The sequence below is a fragment of the Hemiscyllium ocellatum genome, chromosome 45 (assembly GCF_020745735.1).
Source record: "Hemiscyllium ocellatum isolate sHemOce1 chromosome 45, sHemOce1.pat.X.cur, whole genome shotgun sequence".
Lineage (NCBI taxonomy): Eukaryota > Metazoa > Chordata > Chondrichthyes > Orectolobiformes > Hemiscylliidae > Hemiscyllium > Hemiscyllium ocellatum.
This window is the reverse complement of record NC_083445.1, coordinates 2,985,795-3,003,788: the sequence shown is the minus strand read 5'-3', so window position 1 is coordinate 3,003,788 and position 17,994 is coordinate 2,985,795. Positions and strand designations below refer to the sequence as shown.

The 17,994-nt window shown below is 50.4% G+C and overlaps 1 protein-coding gene across 1 annotated transcript in view; it reads right to left on the bottom strand.

Annotated features, from left to right (window-relative positions):
• Positions 1–7,923, bottom strand: part of LOC132835846 (suppressor of SWI4 1 homolog) — a 28,896-nt gene extending 20,973 nt beyond the window's left edge. Inside the window, exons 1-7 of the mRNA XM_060854941.1 lie at positions 7,731–7,923; positions 6,811–6,981; positions 5,885–5,986; positions 4,341–4,391; positions 2,909–3,079; positions 1,395–1,471; positions 370–477 (exon numbers count right to left, since the gene is read on the bottom strand). Of these exons, the coding sequence (XP_060710924.1) occupies positions 370–477; positions 1,395–1,471; positions 2,909–3,079; positions 4,341–4,391; positions 5,885–5,986; positions 6,811–6,981; positions 7,731–7,748 (698 nt within the window). The 5' untranslated portion in view covers positions 7,749–7,923. The remainder of the gene's footprint in view (positions 1–369; positions 478–1,394; positions 1,472–2,908; positions 3,080–4,340; positions 4,392–5,884; positions 5,987–6,810; positions 6,982–7,730) is intronic.
• Positions 7,924–17,994: the final 10,071 nt, after the last annotated feature.

The window sequence follows — 17,994 nt, the reverse complement described above, 5'->3', positions numbered from 1 at the left end:
AAACAAGCCAGTTCATCAGAGAAATGAAAAACTACAACTGATGGTCCTTTCCCTGTACAACCGAAACCCCCAACCAATGATAGGGCAGACCTTCCTAATGGGGCGGCGCTGACTCGGAAAGGATTCTGGATGAGTGGTGCTGGAAGAGCACAGCAGTTCAGGCAGCAGCCAATGAGCAGCGAAATCGACGTTTCGGGATAAACCCTTCATCAGGAATAAAGGCAGTGAGCTGGAAGCATGGAGAGATAAGCGAGAGGGGGGTGGGGTGGGGAGAGGGTAGCATAGAGTACAATGGGTGAGTGGGAGAGGGGATGAAGAGCTTCAGGGCAGAGGAAATGACCTGGCGGGCTGAGAGACTGTGGGACTTACTTGATCAGCATCTCACTGATATCCTCAAACCTGCTCATGCTCGGGAATTTTTCCTGAAGCAGCTTCTTCATTCCTCGGCTCATCCCGACAGGAATCACTTTAATGGAGCTGCAGACAGGCGAGATACAGCCATTACTGACATGGTTACACAGAAAGGCAGGAGACCATTCAGCCCCACCTGCCCAGCCTGTTACTAGGCCACAGTCAATCTGTTGTGATATACCCTAAGCTCAACAGACAACTAAACCCTAGCCTGGATATATTCAAGTGATCCCACACTCTAACAGGAAATGTTCTCCCCAAGGTTGGACACAGCAAAACTTTGCCCTGGTCTCAAACCCTCCCAAGGTGAAAGCCAGCATATCTCAGCAGGAGCTGCACCTTTTAGTGACTCATCCCATAGCCATGTTCCCCTTGGACATGAACATCTCTCGAACCTCTCACCGTGAAATCCTGCATCTTCCCCTGTAGTGGGAGACCTCACATCATATTCCATTTGCCATGTTCTAGCCCATTCACTCACACATCTCCTTGACATATCCCACCCAGCCCCTCCCAACCCCATACACACACCAGTAACGGCATCAAGCTCTGTGCATTCACCATGTTTAGAAACATGACCATTGGTCCCCATATCCAAACCTGCAGTAAGTACGGGGAACACAGCACTAACCCTGACAGTTTCCCATTGCAACAACCTGCTCACTCCCAATGCGGGTTATCCAATTCTGAATCGATGGGCAGACATCCTGTGTGCCCTAATCCATTTACCAACCAGCTGGGCAGCTTCTTATTAAAACTCAAACACCACCTCGAGTCGTTCTCCTTTATCTATGCTACAAGTAACATCCTTAATAAATACCCTCGCTAAATCCATGTCAACTGACCTAATTCCATCCCCTGTTCACCAACTTCCCTGAATTATACTCTCCACACCCTGACAGGGGAAGGAATCTCCTTTTCCAACACCCATCCACAGTGTAGTGAAGCTGGAGGCTGGGCTGTGAGATAGGATGCTCACTTACTAGTGCCTGATGTCGACCCTCTGTGTACTGGAGTTGTAATTAATCAGAACACACCGTTTAACCGTGTTCAGGCTGACCTGAAAAGGAATCGACAATGCAGGGTTAGGGCCAAGGAAACAGCAACGCTGGAGAACACGGCATCTCACCCCCATCCTGTCCCTCCCACAGCACCCTCACCCACACGGTAACCTCTAACCCCCAGCCTGTCCCTCCCACAGCACCCTCACCCACACGGTAACCTCTAACCCCAGACTGTCCCTCCCACAGCACCCTCACCCACACGGTAACCTCTAACCCCAGCCTGTCCCTCCCACACGACGATGACCCACACAGTAACCTCTAACCCCAGTCTGTCCCTCCCACAGCACCCTCACCCACACGGTAACCTCGATCGCCTGTCTGTCCCTCCCACAACACCCTCATCCACACGGTAACCTCTAACCCCAGCCTGTCCCTCCCACACGACGATGACCCACACAGTAACCTCTAATCCCAGTCTGTCCCTCCCACAGCACCCTCACCCACACGGTAACCTCTAACTCCAGTCTGTCCCTCCGATAACACCCTCACCCACACGGTAACCTCTAACCCCAGCCTGTCCCTCCCACAGCACGCTCACCCACACAGTAACCTCTAACCCCAGCCTGTCCCTCCCACAGCATCCTCACCCACACAGTAACCTCTAACCCCAGCCTGTCCCTCCCACAGCACCCTCACCCACACGGTAACCTCTAACCCCAGCCTGTCCCTCCCACAGCACCCGCACCCACACGGTAACCTCTAACCGGAGCCTGTCCCTCCCACAGCACCCTCACCCACACGGTAACCTCTAACCCCAGCCTGTCCCTCCTACAGCACCCTCACCCACACGGAAACCTATAACCCCAGCCTGTCCCTCCCACACGACGATGACCCACACAGTAACCTCTAACCCCAGTCTGTCCCTCCCACAGCACCCTCACCCACACGGTAACCTCGATCGCCTGTCTGTCCCTCCCACAACACCCTCACCCACACGGAAACCTATAACCCCAGCCTGTCCCTCCCACACGACGATGACCCACACAGTAACCTCTAATCCCAGTCTGTCCCTCCCACAGCACCCTCACCCGCACGGTAACCTCCATCGCCAGTCTGTCCCTCCCACAGCACCCTCACCCACACAGTAACCTCTAACCCCAGTCTGTCCCTCCGATAACACGCTCACCCACACGGTAACCTCTAACCCCAGCCTGTCCCTCCCACAGCACCCTCACCCACACGGTAACCTCTAACCCCAGCCTGTCCCTTCCACAGCACACTCACCCACACAGTAACCTCTAACCTCAGCCTGTCCCTCCCACAGCACCCGCACGGTAACCTCTAACCGGAGCCTGTCCCTCCCACAGCACCCTCACCCACACGGTAACCTCTAACCCCAGCCTGTCCCTCCTACAGCACCCTCACCCACACGGTAACCTCTAACCCCAGCCTGTCCCTCCCACAGCACACTCACCCACACGGTAGCCTCCTACCTTATAGACGTTGATGGAGGGGAACATACTCTGGAAGATAGTGGCCATCAGCTTAATGTGCATTCCATCTCCCCCAAAGTTACTCAGCACCAACAACGCATGATGGAGGAACTGCTGCTCATGCATCCGGTGTCTCTTCAGGGAGGAGACTACATCCTTCACCAGGCAATACTGGGAAAGACAGGAAACACAGGGCTAACCCAGGGAATACTGGGAAAGACAGGAAACACAGGGGTAACCCAGGGAATGCTGGGAAAGATGGGGCAAATCCAGGGAATGCTGGGAAAGACGGGGCAAACCCAGGGAATGCTGGGAAAGACGGGGCAAACCCAGGGAATGCTGGGAAAGACAGGGCAAACCCAGGGAATGCTGGGAAAGACAGGGCTAACCCAGGGAATGCTGGGAAACATGGCATAATCTCAGGGAAAACCGGCTCAGAACATTTCAAATGCGTTAGTCTGAGCCAGCTGGATCGTTCACCCACAAGTCAAGGGGATTAGACCAAAGAAAGGGCCCATGGGATTTGATGGTCAGACATTCAATCCCACGGAGGAACAGGATTGGTGGGCCAGATGGTTAAATCTTTTTACATTTGAGAATAATAAATGGGGGAGAGTGAGGGCAACCTGGGGTGGGAGAGGGTGATAGTGACAGGGGCACACCCACGCCAGGGGTGGCGGTCAGGGCTGTTCAGATATTTGGGGAGGCTGGGGGCTGCAGAAATGAGCAGGAGGGGTCCTGGGCCGAGGGGAGAGAAACACTGGACAGTAGAGACTACCGACTGTGAGCTGTTTGTAATCATGATAAAGCAGCTTTAGCTTTCACCCAGCAGCTGCCAGTCAGTGGAACAGGGACTGGAATTCACCAGCTCATTAGGAAAACAGCTCTGCCTCAGCCCGGCACTGCTGTCATTAGACCCTGGGCACCCCCCGACATGATCAGGACTCGAACCAAACACCAGGTCTCCGGAGACTGATGTGGAGAACTCCTCCTCCCACAGAGAGTGAAAACAGATGGGAGCACTCCAGCAGGTCAGTGAGGTGAGCAAGCCAAGTTAAATACTCTTTATTCAAGATCAATAATACCGACAAAACCCACCATAGACACACTGAATAAATACCACGGTTAATCCCATTCAACTTCAACCCCAGTGATCCCTGAACCAGTGGTGATGGAGATCTCAGTAATCACAGGGGGTCAATCTCCAGATATCTGTCTGTAACAGTCTGCTTACACTTCCAAAGTGGACCTCTCCCAATTTGACACGGTAATACCAACACTGAGCAATTTAACCGTCGGCTTAATAACTTATACAGAAAATAGAGATGAACTATTTAGTTGCTAGTTGCTGAAAACATGATATTCAGATGGTTAGATCAAAGCTGTCCCTGAGCCACTGTCCTTACAATGAACCCCGAACAGGAACACTTACCTGGTGAACTCTGAACGTGAGCGTGGGGCCTCTGGGCAAACGGGCAACTTTCTGAAGGACGACGGAAGAAAAGGCAAGTCAGCAATCTGAAGATAATCCCGCACGTTTACTGTCAGAAACAGCTTCCCCAGAGCAACATCAATGTCACCTCCACACCAAGAGGGGGCAGCAGGTGGTGGTTAAATTGACATCATAACTGGATGTCAACCCAGCAATGTCTCCTCGACCCCCAGCACTGTACAACAATGTGACCAGTTCTCTAAGTCTGTAACACTTGGTAAAACAATGACTCAGTGTGCATTTCACAACCACTTCAAAGCTATATCTTAGCAGCAATTCGCCACTGACTGTTTGGGATGGGATGGAATCTATTGCAATACAGAATACAGTCAATCCACTGGCTGGTCATTGAACAGGGCTGGTGGAGGGGTCTCGGAGCTCACTATGTGCAGGAGGAACACATGCAGTGCCTGGCCCTGGGTTGTACCTTCACGGCTTTTGGTTAATCAGCAAAGGCGTCTTTTGATATTCCAGCGTCTCAGTTTGGAATTCCAAAGTCAAATCTGTATTTATAACTTTATTAAAATGTCTTCACTAATCTCAGCATTACTGATTGGGTTAACAGGAAACTGTTAGCAGCTTCAGAGGTATCTTACTTCAGACTAGTTTTGCCCCTCACTGATTCTCAACATTATAAGAATTCTTAAAGTTTTAACATTTATGATTGAAACGTTTCTTTTCCAGTAATCTAGTGGCCGGTTACAGAGTGTATCAGTATTATCCCTGGGGTACAGTGTCTGTCAGTGAACAAACCGATCAGGAAATGGCTGACAGTCCGGGAGCTGACGTAATCAAGATCTTTGAAGCATTGACAGGTTTTGATCAAGTTAATCGAGGGAGAACATTTCCTCCTGAGCGGAATTAGAAGCAAGCAATCCAATCAGGAATTCACGAGAAATGTCTTCATCCACAGAATGGGAGGGAGTACAAACCTCACTCCCACAGGGAGGGACTGGAGTAAAGTTTCTGGATACATTTAAGGGGAGATTAAGCATTTGAGGAAGAGGATGGCAAAGGGTTAAGATGAGAAGAGATGGGGGGGCAGGGGGGAGTGGGGGTAAGTTGAGCAGAGCAGAAACACCAGCATGAACTGGTTGGGCCGAACAGCCTGATTGTAGGCTGTAGCTCCTGCATTGTATCAGGACAGTGGCAGGAAGTTACTTCAAGTGAATTCAATAAAACGAAGAAACCACAGCAAACAGACTAAATACCTCCAGAGGTAACGAAACAAGCAATCACTGCTGGACAGGGAGTGACAACACAGAGTCACACTTTACCTGCGCTGGCTACACCCGAATCATTGACAATAGAATGAATCAGGAGCTAACAATATCTGCAGTGACAAACAGATTAATTACTCAAGTAGCAAAAAACACCTCCAGGTGGCAAGGACAGTTTCATTGATAAAAACATCCCGAAACTAACAATAAATAATAAAGAGGAAAATCATTTCTTCCTTGGAGGAAGAATTTCCACGTACTTACAAAGTTCACACTTGTCGATGATTTGGTAAAAACTAAAAAATGCGTCACGCTGAGTGGTCCAGCCACAGAGACAAAATCCTTCAGCGAGTTCTTCTTCTGTACCTGAGAACACAGTCACAGCCAGCAGCTTGTCAATACAGGACAGTCCCAGCCAGCAGCTCGTCAATACAGGACAGTCCCAGCCAGCAGCTTGTCAATACAGGAGTCACACTGTCACACCCAGCAGCTCGTCAGTACAGGACAGTCCCACAAGTCAGACCAATTAGGGACAGGACTTTTCCTTCCTTAAAGGATAGTAGTGGCCTACAGTTTCTTTTAAAGATAACCATCATGGTAACGGAGAGTAACTTTCGAATCCACCAGCTGCTGTAAAGCCACATCGTTATCCTGGGCCTTGTTGTGCCAGGTCCAGTGACATTCCCACTACCACACCATCTCCCATGAGGAGAGTAAGAAATGCACTCAAATTACCTCTAAAGGAACATGGTCGGTGAACACATGCTGGAAAAGCACAGCAGGTCAGGCAGCATCTGAGGAGCAGGGGGAATCGACGTTTCTGCCATTTTCCTGTTGAAGGGCTTATGCCCAAAATGACGACTTTCCTGCTCCATGGATGCTGCCTGACCGGCTGCGCTTTTCCAGCAACACACTCTCCAACTCTGAACTCCAGCATCTGCAGTCCTCACTTTCTCCTCTAAAGGTACACAGCATTGACAGAGACCGTCCATTCAGCCCACATGGTCTATGCTTTCACATCCCACCCACCTCATTGTATTAACATAACCTTCCACTCCTCTCTCTCTCACGCTTCCACTAAATAGAAAGGAGAAATGATCAATCCCTGGGTAAAGCAAGGATTCCCTGCCAAGGACGCTCAGCGGGTGGCTCTCGGGGTTGACCTTCAGAGAGTAAGGAGAGTTCCTCACCTTCAGGTTCCGGGCGGTATAAGGCTCCATGATCCTTCTGAGGTCAGTGATCAGCTGGTGAACATTCAGACCCACTTGTCCTCGGCTGAAGATGAAGGTGTGAGGGACACTGGCGAATTCCTCCTGAGCGCGCTGGATCGCAATCTCACGAGTTCTCTTCTGGGCCTTGGTCTGAAACAAGATTTAAACAAATTAGTGACAACAGAGAAAGGGGAGGGGACAGAAGGGAGATGTGTGGACAGGAAGATGGGGGAGGTGGGGGGGAGAGACGTGGGGGGAAGGGACGTGGGGGGGGTGGAGGGGGAGGGACGTGGGGGGGGTGGAGGGGGAGGGACGTGGGGGGGGTGGAGGGGGAGGGACGTGGGGGGGGTGGAGGGGGAGGGACGTGGGGGGGGTGGAGGGGGAGGGACGTGGGGGGGTGGAGGGGGAGGGACGTGGGGGGGGTGGAGGGGGAGGGACGTGGGGGGGTGGAGGGGGAGGGACGTGGGGGGGGTGGAGGGGGAGGGACGTGGGGGAGGGACGTGGGGGAGGGGGTGGGGAGGGGGTGGGGAGGGGGTGGGGAGGGGGTGGGGGAGGGGGGGTTTGGGGGTGGGGGGGTGGGGGGGTTTGGGGGTGGGGGGGTGGGGGGGGTGGAGGGGGAGGGACGTGGGGGGGGTGGAGGGGGAGGGACGTGGGGGGGGTGGAGGGGGAGGGACGTGGGGGGGGTGGAGGGGGTGGGGAGGGGGTGGGGAGGGGGGGGGAGGGGGGGGGGAGGGGGTGGGGAGGGGGTGGGGGGGTGGGGGGGGGGTTTGGGGGTGGGGGGGTGGGGGGGTGGGGAGGGGGGGTTTGGGGGTGGGGGGGTTTGGGGGTGGGGGGGTGGAGGGGAGTGGGGAGAATGGGGCATCGGGGGAGGGGAGGGTGAGGATGAGTCCGGGCCTGACCCTTCCGTGTTTCCCCATTGTCGCTGTCGCTGTCGCGGTGGCGGTGGTTGTTGTTGGAGTGTCCGGTGTCCGGTGTCCGGTGTCCGCCCTCCTCCTCCTCCTCCTCCTTCTCCTTCTCCCTCTCACACGTTTCCAGCCGGAGCCGCCATTACCGCTGACCACGTGACCCCGGGTCCGTCCCGCTCACCGCTCCGGCCGGAACCGCCCTCTCCCGCAGAAAGGTTCCGGCCTCACACCAGCCCCTAGTGGAGAGTCTGGGAATGACACTGAGCTCTCACTGACACAACAGCCTCCCTGTGGGTTATTGTCAAATACAGGCGCTGAGCTGAGCCTGGCCTGTGTTATATTTAAAGGAATAAAATCCAATCTCCTGCCCTGGTATCATGACACTATCATTGATTGAACAATTAGGGAGAGGGAACCTTTAGGTTACTGGAGGATTGAGCCTTGGGTTTTCACTGCTTCCAGCTCCAAAGAGAGAGAATCCATAAAACGCAGGCTCAGAAGTAGGCCATTCAGCCCATCAAATCTGCTCTACCATTCCATGAGATCATGACTGAACTGAGGATCCTCAATTCCACATTCATCCAGTTTCCCCATGAGTAAAAAATGAGGTCTGCAGATGCTGGAGATCACAGCTGCAAATGTGTTGCTGGTCAAAGCACAGCAGGCCAGGCAGCATCTCAGGAATAGAGAATTCGACGTTTCGAGCATAAGCCCTTCATCAGGAATGAGAGAGAGTAGCCAAGCAGGCTAAGATAAAAGGTGGGGGGGGGGGACTTGGGGGAGGGGCGATGGAGGTGGGATAGGTGGAAGGAGGTCAAGGTGAGGGTGATAGGCTGGAGTGGGGTGGGGGCGGAGAGGTCAGGAAGAGGATTGCAGGTTAGGAGGGCGGTGCTGAGTTGAGGGAACCGACTGAGACAAGGTGGGGGCAGGGGAAATGAGGAAACTGGAGAAATCTGAGTTCATCCCTTGTGGTTGGAGGGTTCCCAGGCGGAAGATGAGGCGCTCCTCCTCCAGCCGTCGTGTTGTTATGTTCTGCTGGTGGAGGAGTCCAAGGACCTGCATGTCCTCGGTGGAGTGGGAGGGAGAGTTAAAGTGTTGAGCCACGGGGTGGTTGGGTTGGTTGGTCCGGGCGGCCCGGAGGTGTTCTCTGAAGCGTTCCGCAAGTAAGCGGCCTGTCTCCCCAATATAGAGGAGGCCACATCGGGTGCAGCGGATGCAATAGATGATGTGTGTGGAGGTACAGGTGAACTTGTGGTGGATATGGAAGGATCCCTTGGGGCCTTGGAGGGAAGTGAGTGTGGAGGTGTGGGCGCAAGTTTTACATTTCCTGCGGTTGCAGGGGAATGTGCCGGGGGTGGAGGTTGGGTTGGTGGGGGGGTGTGGATCTGATGAGGGAGTCACGAAGGGAGTGGTCCTTGCGGAACGCTGATAGGGGAGGGGAGGGAAATATATCCTTGGTGGTGGGGTCCGTTTGGAGGTGGCGGAAATGGCGGCGGATGATACGTTGTATGCGGAGGTTGGTGGGGTGGTAGGTGAGAACCAGTGGGGTTCTGTCTTGGTGGCGGTTGGAGGAGCGGGGCTCAAGGGCGGAGGAGCGGGGAGTGGAGGAGATGCGGTGGAGGGCATCGTCGATCACGTCTGGGGGGAATCTGCGGTCCTTGAAGAAGGAGGCCATCTGGGCTGTGCGGTGTTGGAACTGGTCCTCCTGGGAGCAGATGCGGCGGAGACGAAGGAATTGGGAATATGGGATGGCGTTTTTGCAGGGGGCAGGGTGGGAGGAGGTGTAGTCCAGGTAGCTGTGGGAGTCAGTCGGTTTATAATAGATGTCTGTGTTGAGTCGGTCGCCCGAGATAGAGATGGAAAGGTCTAGGAAGGGGAGGGAGGAGTCTGAAATGGTCCAGGTGAATTTCAGGTCGGGATGGAAGGTGTTGGTAAAGTTGATGAACTGTTCAACCTCCTCGTGGGAGCCCGAGGCAGCGCCGATACAGTCATCAATGTAGCGGAGGAAAAGGTGGGGTGTGGTGCCAGTGTAGTTGCGGAAGATGGACTGTTCCACATAACCTACGAAGAGGCAGGCATAGCTGGGGCCCATGCGGGTGCCCATGGCAACTCCTTTAGTTTGGAGGAAGTGGGAGGATTGAAAAGAGAAGTTATTCAGGGTGAGGACCAGTTCAGTCAGTCGAAGGAGGGTGTCAGTGGAAGGGTACTGGTTGGTGCGGCGGGAAAGGAAGAAGCGGAGGGTTTTGAGTCCTTCGTGATGGGGGATGGAGGTGTACAGGGACTGGATGTCCATCGTGAAGATAAGGCGTTGGGGACCGGGGAAACGAAAATCCTGGAGGAGGTGGAGGGCGTGGGTGGTGTCCCGAACGTAGGTGGGGAGTTCTTGGACTAAAGGGGACAGGACCGTGTCGAGGTATTGGGAGATGAGTTCGGTGGGGCAGGAGCAGGCTGAGACAATGGGTTGGCCGGGGCAGGCAGGTTTGTGGATTTTGGGCAGGAGGTAGAAACGGGCGGTGCGGGGTTGTGGGACTATGAGGTTGGAGGCGGTGGATGGGAGATCCCCTGAGGTGATGAGGTCCTGGGTGGTCTGGGAGATGATGGTTTGGTGGTGGGAGGTGGGGTCGTGGTCAAGGGGGCGATAAGAGGAGGCGTCCGCGAGCTGGCGTTTGGCTTCAGCGGTATACAGGTCAGTGCGCCAAACTACCACCGCGCCTCCCTTGTCTGCGGGTTTGATGGTGAGGTTGGGATTGGAGCGGAGGGAGTGGAGGGCTGCACGTTCTGAGGGTGAGAGGTTGGAGTGGGTAAGAGGGGTGGACAGGTTGAGACGGTTAATGTCACGGCGGCAGTTGGCTATAAAGAGGTCGAGGGCAGGTAGGAGGCCAGCACGGGGTGTCCAGGTGGATGGGGTGTGTTGGAGGCGGGAGAAGGGGTCGTTAGAGGGTGGGCGGGAGTCTTGGTTGTGAAAGTAGGCACGGAGGCGAAGGCGGCGGAAGAATTGTTCAATATCTCGGCGCGTGTTGAACTCATTAATCCGAGGGCGTAGGGGAATGAAGGTGAGGCCCCTGCTGAGGACTGATTTTCCCCATGACACTTGATTCCTTCCCCTCATAGGGAAATTCCACCTTACCTGGGAACAACCTTGTAACCTGACTCTGGACTGACTCCAATGTCAGTCTATCTTTCATAAGAACTAAGACATTGGGGCAGAAATTAGACCATTCAGCCCACTGAGTCTCCTCCGCCATTCAATCATGGCTGATAAGTTTCTCAACCCCATTCCCTCACTTTCTCCCCATAATCCTTGATTCCCTTAACAATCAAGAATCTAGCTATCTAACTCCATGTTAAATATACTCAATGACCTGGCCTCCACAGCCTTCCGTAGCAATGAATTCCATAGGTTCCCCACTCTCTGGCTGAAGAAGTTTCTCCTTATCTCCTTTCTAAAAGGCCTTCCCTTTACTCTAAGGCTGTGCCCTTGTGTCCTGGTCTCTCCTACCAACAGAAACATCTTCCCAACATCCACTCTGTCCAGGCCATTCAGCTTTGTGTGTGTTTCAATTGGATCTCCCCTCATCCTTCTAAACTCCATCAAGTGTAGATCCAGAATCCTCAAACGTTCCTCATATGTTAAGCTTTTCATTCCTGGGATCATTCTGATGAACTTCCTCTGAACTCACTCCAGGGTCAGTACAAACTTCCTGAGATTTGGGGGCAAAACTGCACACAATACTCCAAACATGGTCTGAGCAGAGCCTTACAGAGCCTCGGAAGTACACCTCTGCTTTTATATTCAAGTCCTCTCAAAATAAATGCCATCATTCCATTTGCCTTCCTAATTACTGACCCAACCTGCATGTTTACCTTGAGAGAATCCTGGACTGGAACTCTCAAGTCCCTTTGTACTTCAGACTTCTGAATTTTCTCTCCCTTTAGAAAATAGTCCATGCCTCTATTCTTCCCACCATGACCTCACACTTTCCCATATTGTACTTCATCTGCAACTTCTGTGCCCCACTCTCCTAACCTGTCCAAATCTTTCTGCAGCTTCCTCACCTCCTCAACACTACCTGTCCCTCTACCTATCTTTGTATAGTTTGCAAACTTAGCCAGAATGCCCTCAGTCCCTTCATCTAGATCATTAATGTATAAAGTGAAAAGTTGTGGACCCAACACTGAGCCTTACAGAACACCACTTCTCACAGACTGCCACCCTGAGAAGGACCCTTTTATCCCCATTTTCTGCACTCTGCTAGACAGCCAAGCTTCTATCCATGCTAGCACCTTGCCTCTGACACCATGGGCCCTTATCTTACTCAGTAACCTCCTGTACAGCAACTTGTCAAAGGCCTTCTTGAAGTCCAGGTAGATAACATCCATTGGCTCTCCTTGGTCTAACCTGCTCATTACTTCCTCAAAGAATTCTAATAGATTTGTCAGGCATGACCTCCCCTTGATGAAACCATGCTGACTTTGCCCTATTTTACCATACACTTCCAAGTATTCAGAAATCTCATCCTTCACAATGGATTCCAGGATCTTACCCGTAACCGAGGTCAGGCTAATCGGACTGTAATTTTCCATCTTTTGCCTTACTCCCTTTTTAAACAGGAGTATCAGGTTAGTGATTTTCCAGTCCTCTGGGACCCTTCCTGATTTGAACGATTCCTGAAAGATCATCACTAACACCTCCATTATCTCTTCAGCTATCTCCCTTAGAACACTGGGGTGTAGTCCATCTGGTCCAGGTGGTTTATCCAACTTCAGGCCATTCGGTTTTTCTAGCACCTTCTCCTTGGTGATGGCCGTCATACTCAGCTCTGCCCCCTCACTCTCTTGAACCTTTGGGATATTACTTGTGTCTTCCACCGTGAAGACTGAAATGAAGTTCCTCAGCCAATTGTAAATGCCCTGACACATCCTTAAAATCAGACTCGAACATCTTCCCTTTGCTTAACATATGATAAACATCAAGTAAATTGGCCTACAGTTACCTATTTTTAATCTCCCTGTTTTTTTTCCATAAGGGTGTTACATTGACAGTCTCCCAATCCTCTCAGGCTTTTACAGAATGTCAGAACTTTTGGAAGATTATTCCCAAAGCATCTATTTTTGTAGCTACTTCCTTTAATATTCTCCAAGCAACCCATCCCATCCAGGGGACTGACCAGCTTTAGCTCAGTTTCCACTGTACTTCTTCCTCGAGTAATTGTTGTTGTGTTTATCTCCTCTTCCCCATTTATCCCTTGATTATTTAGTAATTTTTGAATGTTATCAGTGTATTCTTCTGTGAAAACAGATGTAAAGTACATATTTATTCAAATCCTGGTTCCCTTTTCATTCCTATTATTTTTTCCTTAGTTTTATTCTTGAAGGAACACGCTAACTTTGGCCTCTCCCTTTTACTGTATATATTTAAAGAAGCTCTTTCTGTCTGGTTTTATATTACTTGCTCGTTTATTTTCTCCCTTTTTGGTTTTTATAGATCATCTTTTGTTGGTTCTTACACCTTTCCCAAACCTTTCCCACATGGCTTTTTTTTCCTTTCAATTAGATGCTATCCTTAACTTCCTTGGTTAACCGTGTTCAAAAAAATCACACAACACCAGGTTATAGTCTAACAGGTTGATTTGGAAGCACGAGCTTTCAGAGCGCTGCTCCTTTATCATATAGCTGTGGAGCAGGATCGTAAGACACAGAAGTTATAGCAAAAGATTAGTGTCATGCAGCTGAAATTATATATTGAACAAACCTCGTCTTTCATCTTTCGGAATGGGTTGCAGAATCAGTTCATTAATATGGCAATCCCAGAACTTCTTTTAGGTCACATTCTCAAGATAGACAACAGGTGCAGGAGTAGGCCATTCAGCCCTTCGAGCCTGCACCACCATTCAATATGATCATGACTGATCATCCTTAATCAGTATCCTGTTCCTGCCTTATCTCCATAACCCTTGATTCCACTATCCTGGAGAGCTCTATCCAACTCTTTCTTAAATGAATCCAGAGACTGGGCCTCCACTGCCCTCTGGGGCAGAGCATTCCACACAGCCACCACTCTCTGGGTGAATAAGTTTCTCCTCATCTCTGTCCTAAATGGTCTACTCCATATTTTTAAGCTGTGTCCTCTGGTTCGGCACTCACCCATCAGCGGAAACATGTTTCCTGCCTCCAGAGTGTCCAATCCTTCATAATCTTATATGTCTCGATCAGATCCCCTCTCAGTCTTCTAAACTCGAGGGTATACAAGCCCAGTCGCTTCAGTCTTTCAGTGTAAGGTAATCCCTCCATTCCAGGAATTGACCTCGTGAACCTACGCTGCACTCCCTCAATAGCCAGAATGTCTTTCTTAAGATAACTTAAGGCTTTATAAACCTTACGCGCGCGCACGCACACACACACACACACACACACACAAAGACGTCTATGGGATGAATTTATATTTGCAGATCCATTCTATTTTTCTCACGTAACACACAATTTGCAGGCAGTTAGTACATGTGACATGTAATAAATTCCTAGGTTGGAAATAGAACCAGTCTGACTCAAGATTGGAATGCATACAATCTCTAACTTCATATCTTTAATGCATGGTCTGAGCTGAGTTGTCGCTTTTTTTAAAATAAAAACCTTAAGTTATCTCAAGAAGGTGACTTAAAAGAAGTTCAGGGATCGACATATTAATGAACCAAAACCTGCAATCCATTCTAAAAGACGAAAGACTGAACAGCAATCTCGGTTTGTTCGATATATCGCTTCATTTGCATGACTGTAATCTTTTGCTATAAATTCTGTGCCTTATGATCCTGCCCCACAACCACCTGATGAAGGAGTGGCGCTCCGAAAGCTAGTACTTCCAATGAAGCCTGTTGGACTGTATCCTGGTGTTGTGGGATTTTTAACTTTGACCAACCCAGAGCAACAACGGCATCTCCACATCCTGGTTAACTTTCCAAGAATTATTCTTCCTCATTGTTCCTGACTTTCAGCAAAGATATATCCTAATGTTCTTAAACGTTGTTCCTCAGCTGTCTGTTGTGCTAAACTTTTCTCAGTTCACCACAGACAAGCCTGCTCTCATCCACACCAAATCAGCACAGCTGTTTCCAAAGTATCCCCCTCCCAAACGGAATGTTAAATTCTACCATGTTATGGTCACTGTTTCCCAGGGAATCGTCTACTCTGGTAAGATTTATTAAACCTACCTCATTACGTGTAAACAGATCTAAGAAAACGTGATCCTTGGTTAGATCCACAATTCTCTGAAACTGTCACAAATACATCCTTCCTCGTGACTATCTTCACTAATGTGACTTTTCCAATCTCAATGACAATTAAACTAATCCAATAACAAGGTACAGCCTTTTCGATATGCCCTTGTAATCTTCTACTATACAGCTACTCTTCAGGGATTATTAGAATTAGAATCCCTACAGCGTGGAAACAGACCCTTCAGCCCAACAAGTCCACACTGACTCTCGGAAGAGCATCCCACCCAAACCCATTCCCCTACACCAATTACTCTAGCTTTCCCCTGACTAACACACCTAGCCTACACTCCCTGAACACTAGAGGTAATTTAGCACAACCAATTCCCCTAACCTGCACATTGAGGGAGGAAACCAGAGCACCCAGAGGAAACGCACGCAGACGCGGGGAGAACGTGCAAACTCCACACAGACCCGAGGCTGGAATCGAACCCGGGTCCCTGGTGCTGAGAGGCAGCAGTGCTAACCATCGAGCCACAATGCTGCCCCACTTGGACTGTTCCCATCAGTGCCTTTTCCCCCTGGTTATTTCTAACCAGCTGTGTTTCCATAATGGCTATTATACCCATTATACTTATTAACCTCTGTGCCAAAAATCCACTCATTTTGTTCTGTCTAGCACATGCCTTTCAGTAAAGAGCCATTGATTTTACCTCTTACCACCAGCTCCCCTCCACCTCCCAAACTTTGTTCCTTTTGCTATTTTCCCCATTTATATACTCTGACCCTCTCTGATTAGAGACACCCAAATAGCTACCCTGTAATGGTGCCATATTCTATCATTTCGTAATCGACATTACCTTCCCGAACCCCTGTTTAGTTTGAAGCCCTGTCTATAATCCGAGTTAGTTGTCACAGTGGTAAGCTAACAGGGAGCAGAGATTGTCCGGTGTCGATCTGTCGCTGTCGTTGAGAACCTGACCTGTGAATTAGCCCAGTACAGATACTGACACATCCCAAGGTCCAGGTCTACGTCCTGAGGGATGCACTAAAGTTTAGGGGAGCTGCCGCCAAGGTACAGTGGGGAAAGACCACCAGCTGAGGGCTTCCTGCCCAAGGTTAATGGGAATCCATTCAGTTATTGGACTCTCCTGGTGCCTCTAATATATTGAGTCACAGTCTGGTTCAAGTAAGAGATGCCTTTGGTTTGACTGGATGGAGGGAAACTCCAATGTTTGATTCCTTTATATGCTGCTGTTCAGAACTGAACTGTGTTTGCATGTATAGGAGGTTTTTTTTAGTGTATAAAGTATTTTTTGAAATAAAACAAGACAGAAAACCATTTTACAAGGGAATAAAGTATGGCAGAGCCAGGGACAGGGTTACACCAAATATTTATTTTATTGTAAAAAGTCACCACAGGCAGGCGCTGTACATGAGCGAGTGAAAATCCTCTGACAATTTCCTTAAACCACAGTCAGCTCAGGGGTTGAGGAATCAATCACATTAAAAATAAAAAAATCCATCTCCATGCAATGTATCAAACCTGAGCAGAGAAAACCCCATCAGCTGAGACCGAGAGGCTGCTGTGACTGGTGAATATGGTCCTGTGGGTAAACACAGAGCAACAAACATCACCAAGTCCCCCTGGGTTCACTCAGGGTCTGTCACACACACTCAGACACACAGCAGCTGTGTCTTGGACTCTCGCCATCCGCACTTACAGCAGCAACAAATCTGCCAACATCCACACGGCTCTGGGTGTTAGTTAAATTAATATTTACACATTTTACATACATTCTGTTTTAATTTGGTGGTCGGTTCATGAATCTTGTTAAAGGTACTGAGCGAGGGAGGAGTCAGGGGGGTTTGCACCAACAACGTTCTCTCTCTCTCAGACATTGTGAAGGGACAGAGTCAGGTTCTGGGTGTAATGTGGGAGTTAGTGGAGTTGGGGATGTCAATGAAAATTCAGCACCGGTTTCCCAGAGGTGTCTCATCCTCGCTCTGCAGCAGAGTGAACTAAAAGATAAAAGGTTGTACAGTCAGGAGATCAAACCAAACCAGCGTGCTGTAGTCAGCACGATCGTAACATTCACCCTCTGAGTCAGGTTGGGGTTTGAAGGGAGTGGGGGACTGGAGAGTGGGACACTACACCAGGAGCTACTGGGATTGAACACAAAAACAAAGAAGGGAGGGTGCTGTCGAACAGACTTGCTGACTTGTCAGGAGCTGGTGTTGTATTCCTCGATGACACTCGGGAAGACCGAGCTTCTCATTGGGGACAGTGAGAGGGAGTTGTCCATTCCCACTCCAAGCACAGCACCACGAGGATGAGGCTGAAGTGGTGACAGCCCGGGAGGGAGGTACAGTGATGGAGACAGCAACCATTCTCATGGCCAACACAGCAGTGAGGTGAAGTGGGATTCTCAATCGGCAACTGCTTTGTGATCAGTGAGGCAGGGGTAGTGAGGGGGAAGGGGAGGACATCGTGAGGGTGAATGTGCTCAGTGACCAACTGCAGCAGCTTTTGGGGATTTGAGGAGAGAAAGTGGAGATGAACCTTGCAGGAAAACATCACAGGAGAGTTGGCAACTGAAACTCGAACACGTGAGTCGTGAACAACTCCAAACAATCGTACAGAACAACAAGACTTCCCTCTCTCTAACACATTCCCAGGTGTTACACGGATGTCAGGATGGATTTATTTTGATCCCTGCTTTAAACAAAACCCCTTAATGTTTTTCAGGAAAGCAAGGATGAGCTGGCAAAGTGGATTCCGACTTTATACAATGAGCTCAGAGGATCCAACCTGGAATTCCTGCCTAGGGTTTGGACCTGGTTTATTTGTCCTGTTGGTGGTTTGAGGGTTGGGATGAGTCTGGGGGGAGGTCTGTGCCAGACAGCAGCTTGTGGTCTGAGGTGCCCTGCTCTCTGTCTCTCCTCACTGGGTTTGAATGGAGGGGAACACCAGGGGCTGTTAAAACACAGGACACACATGAACAAAAGCCAACAGTGGAGAGAGTGGACCATGTGGACAGAGGGAGTGC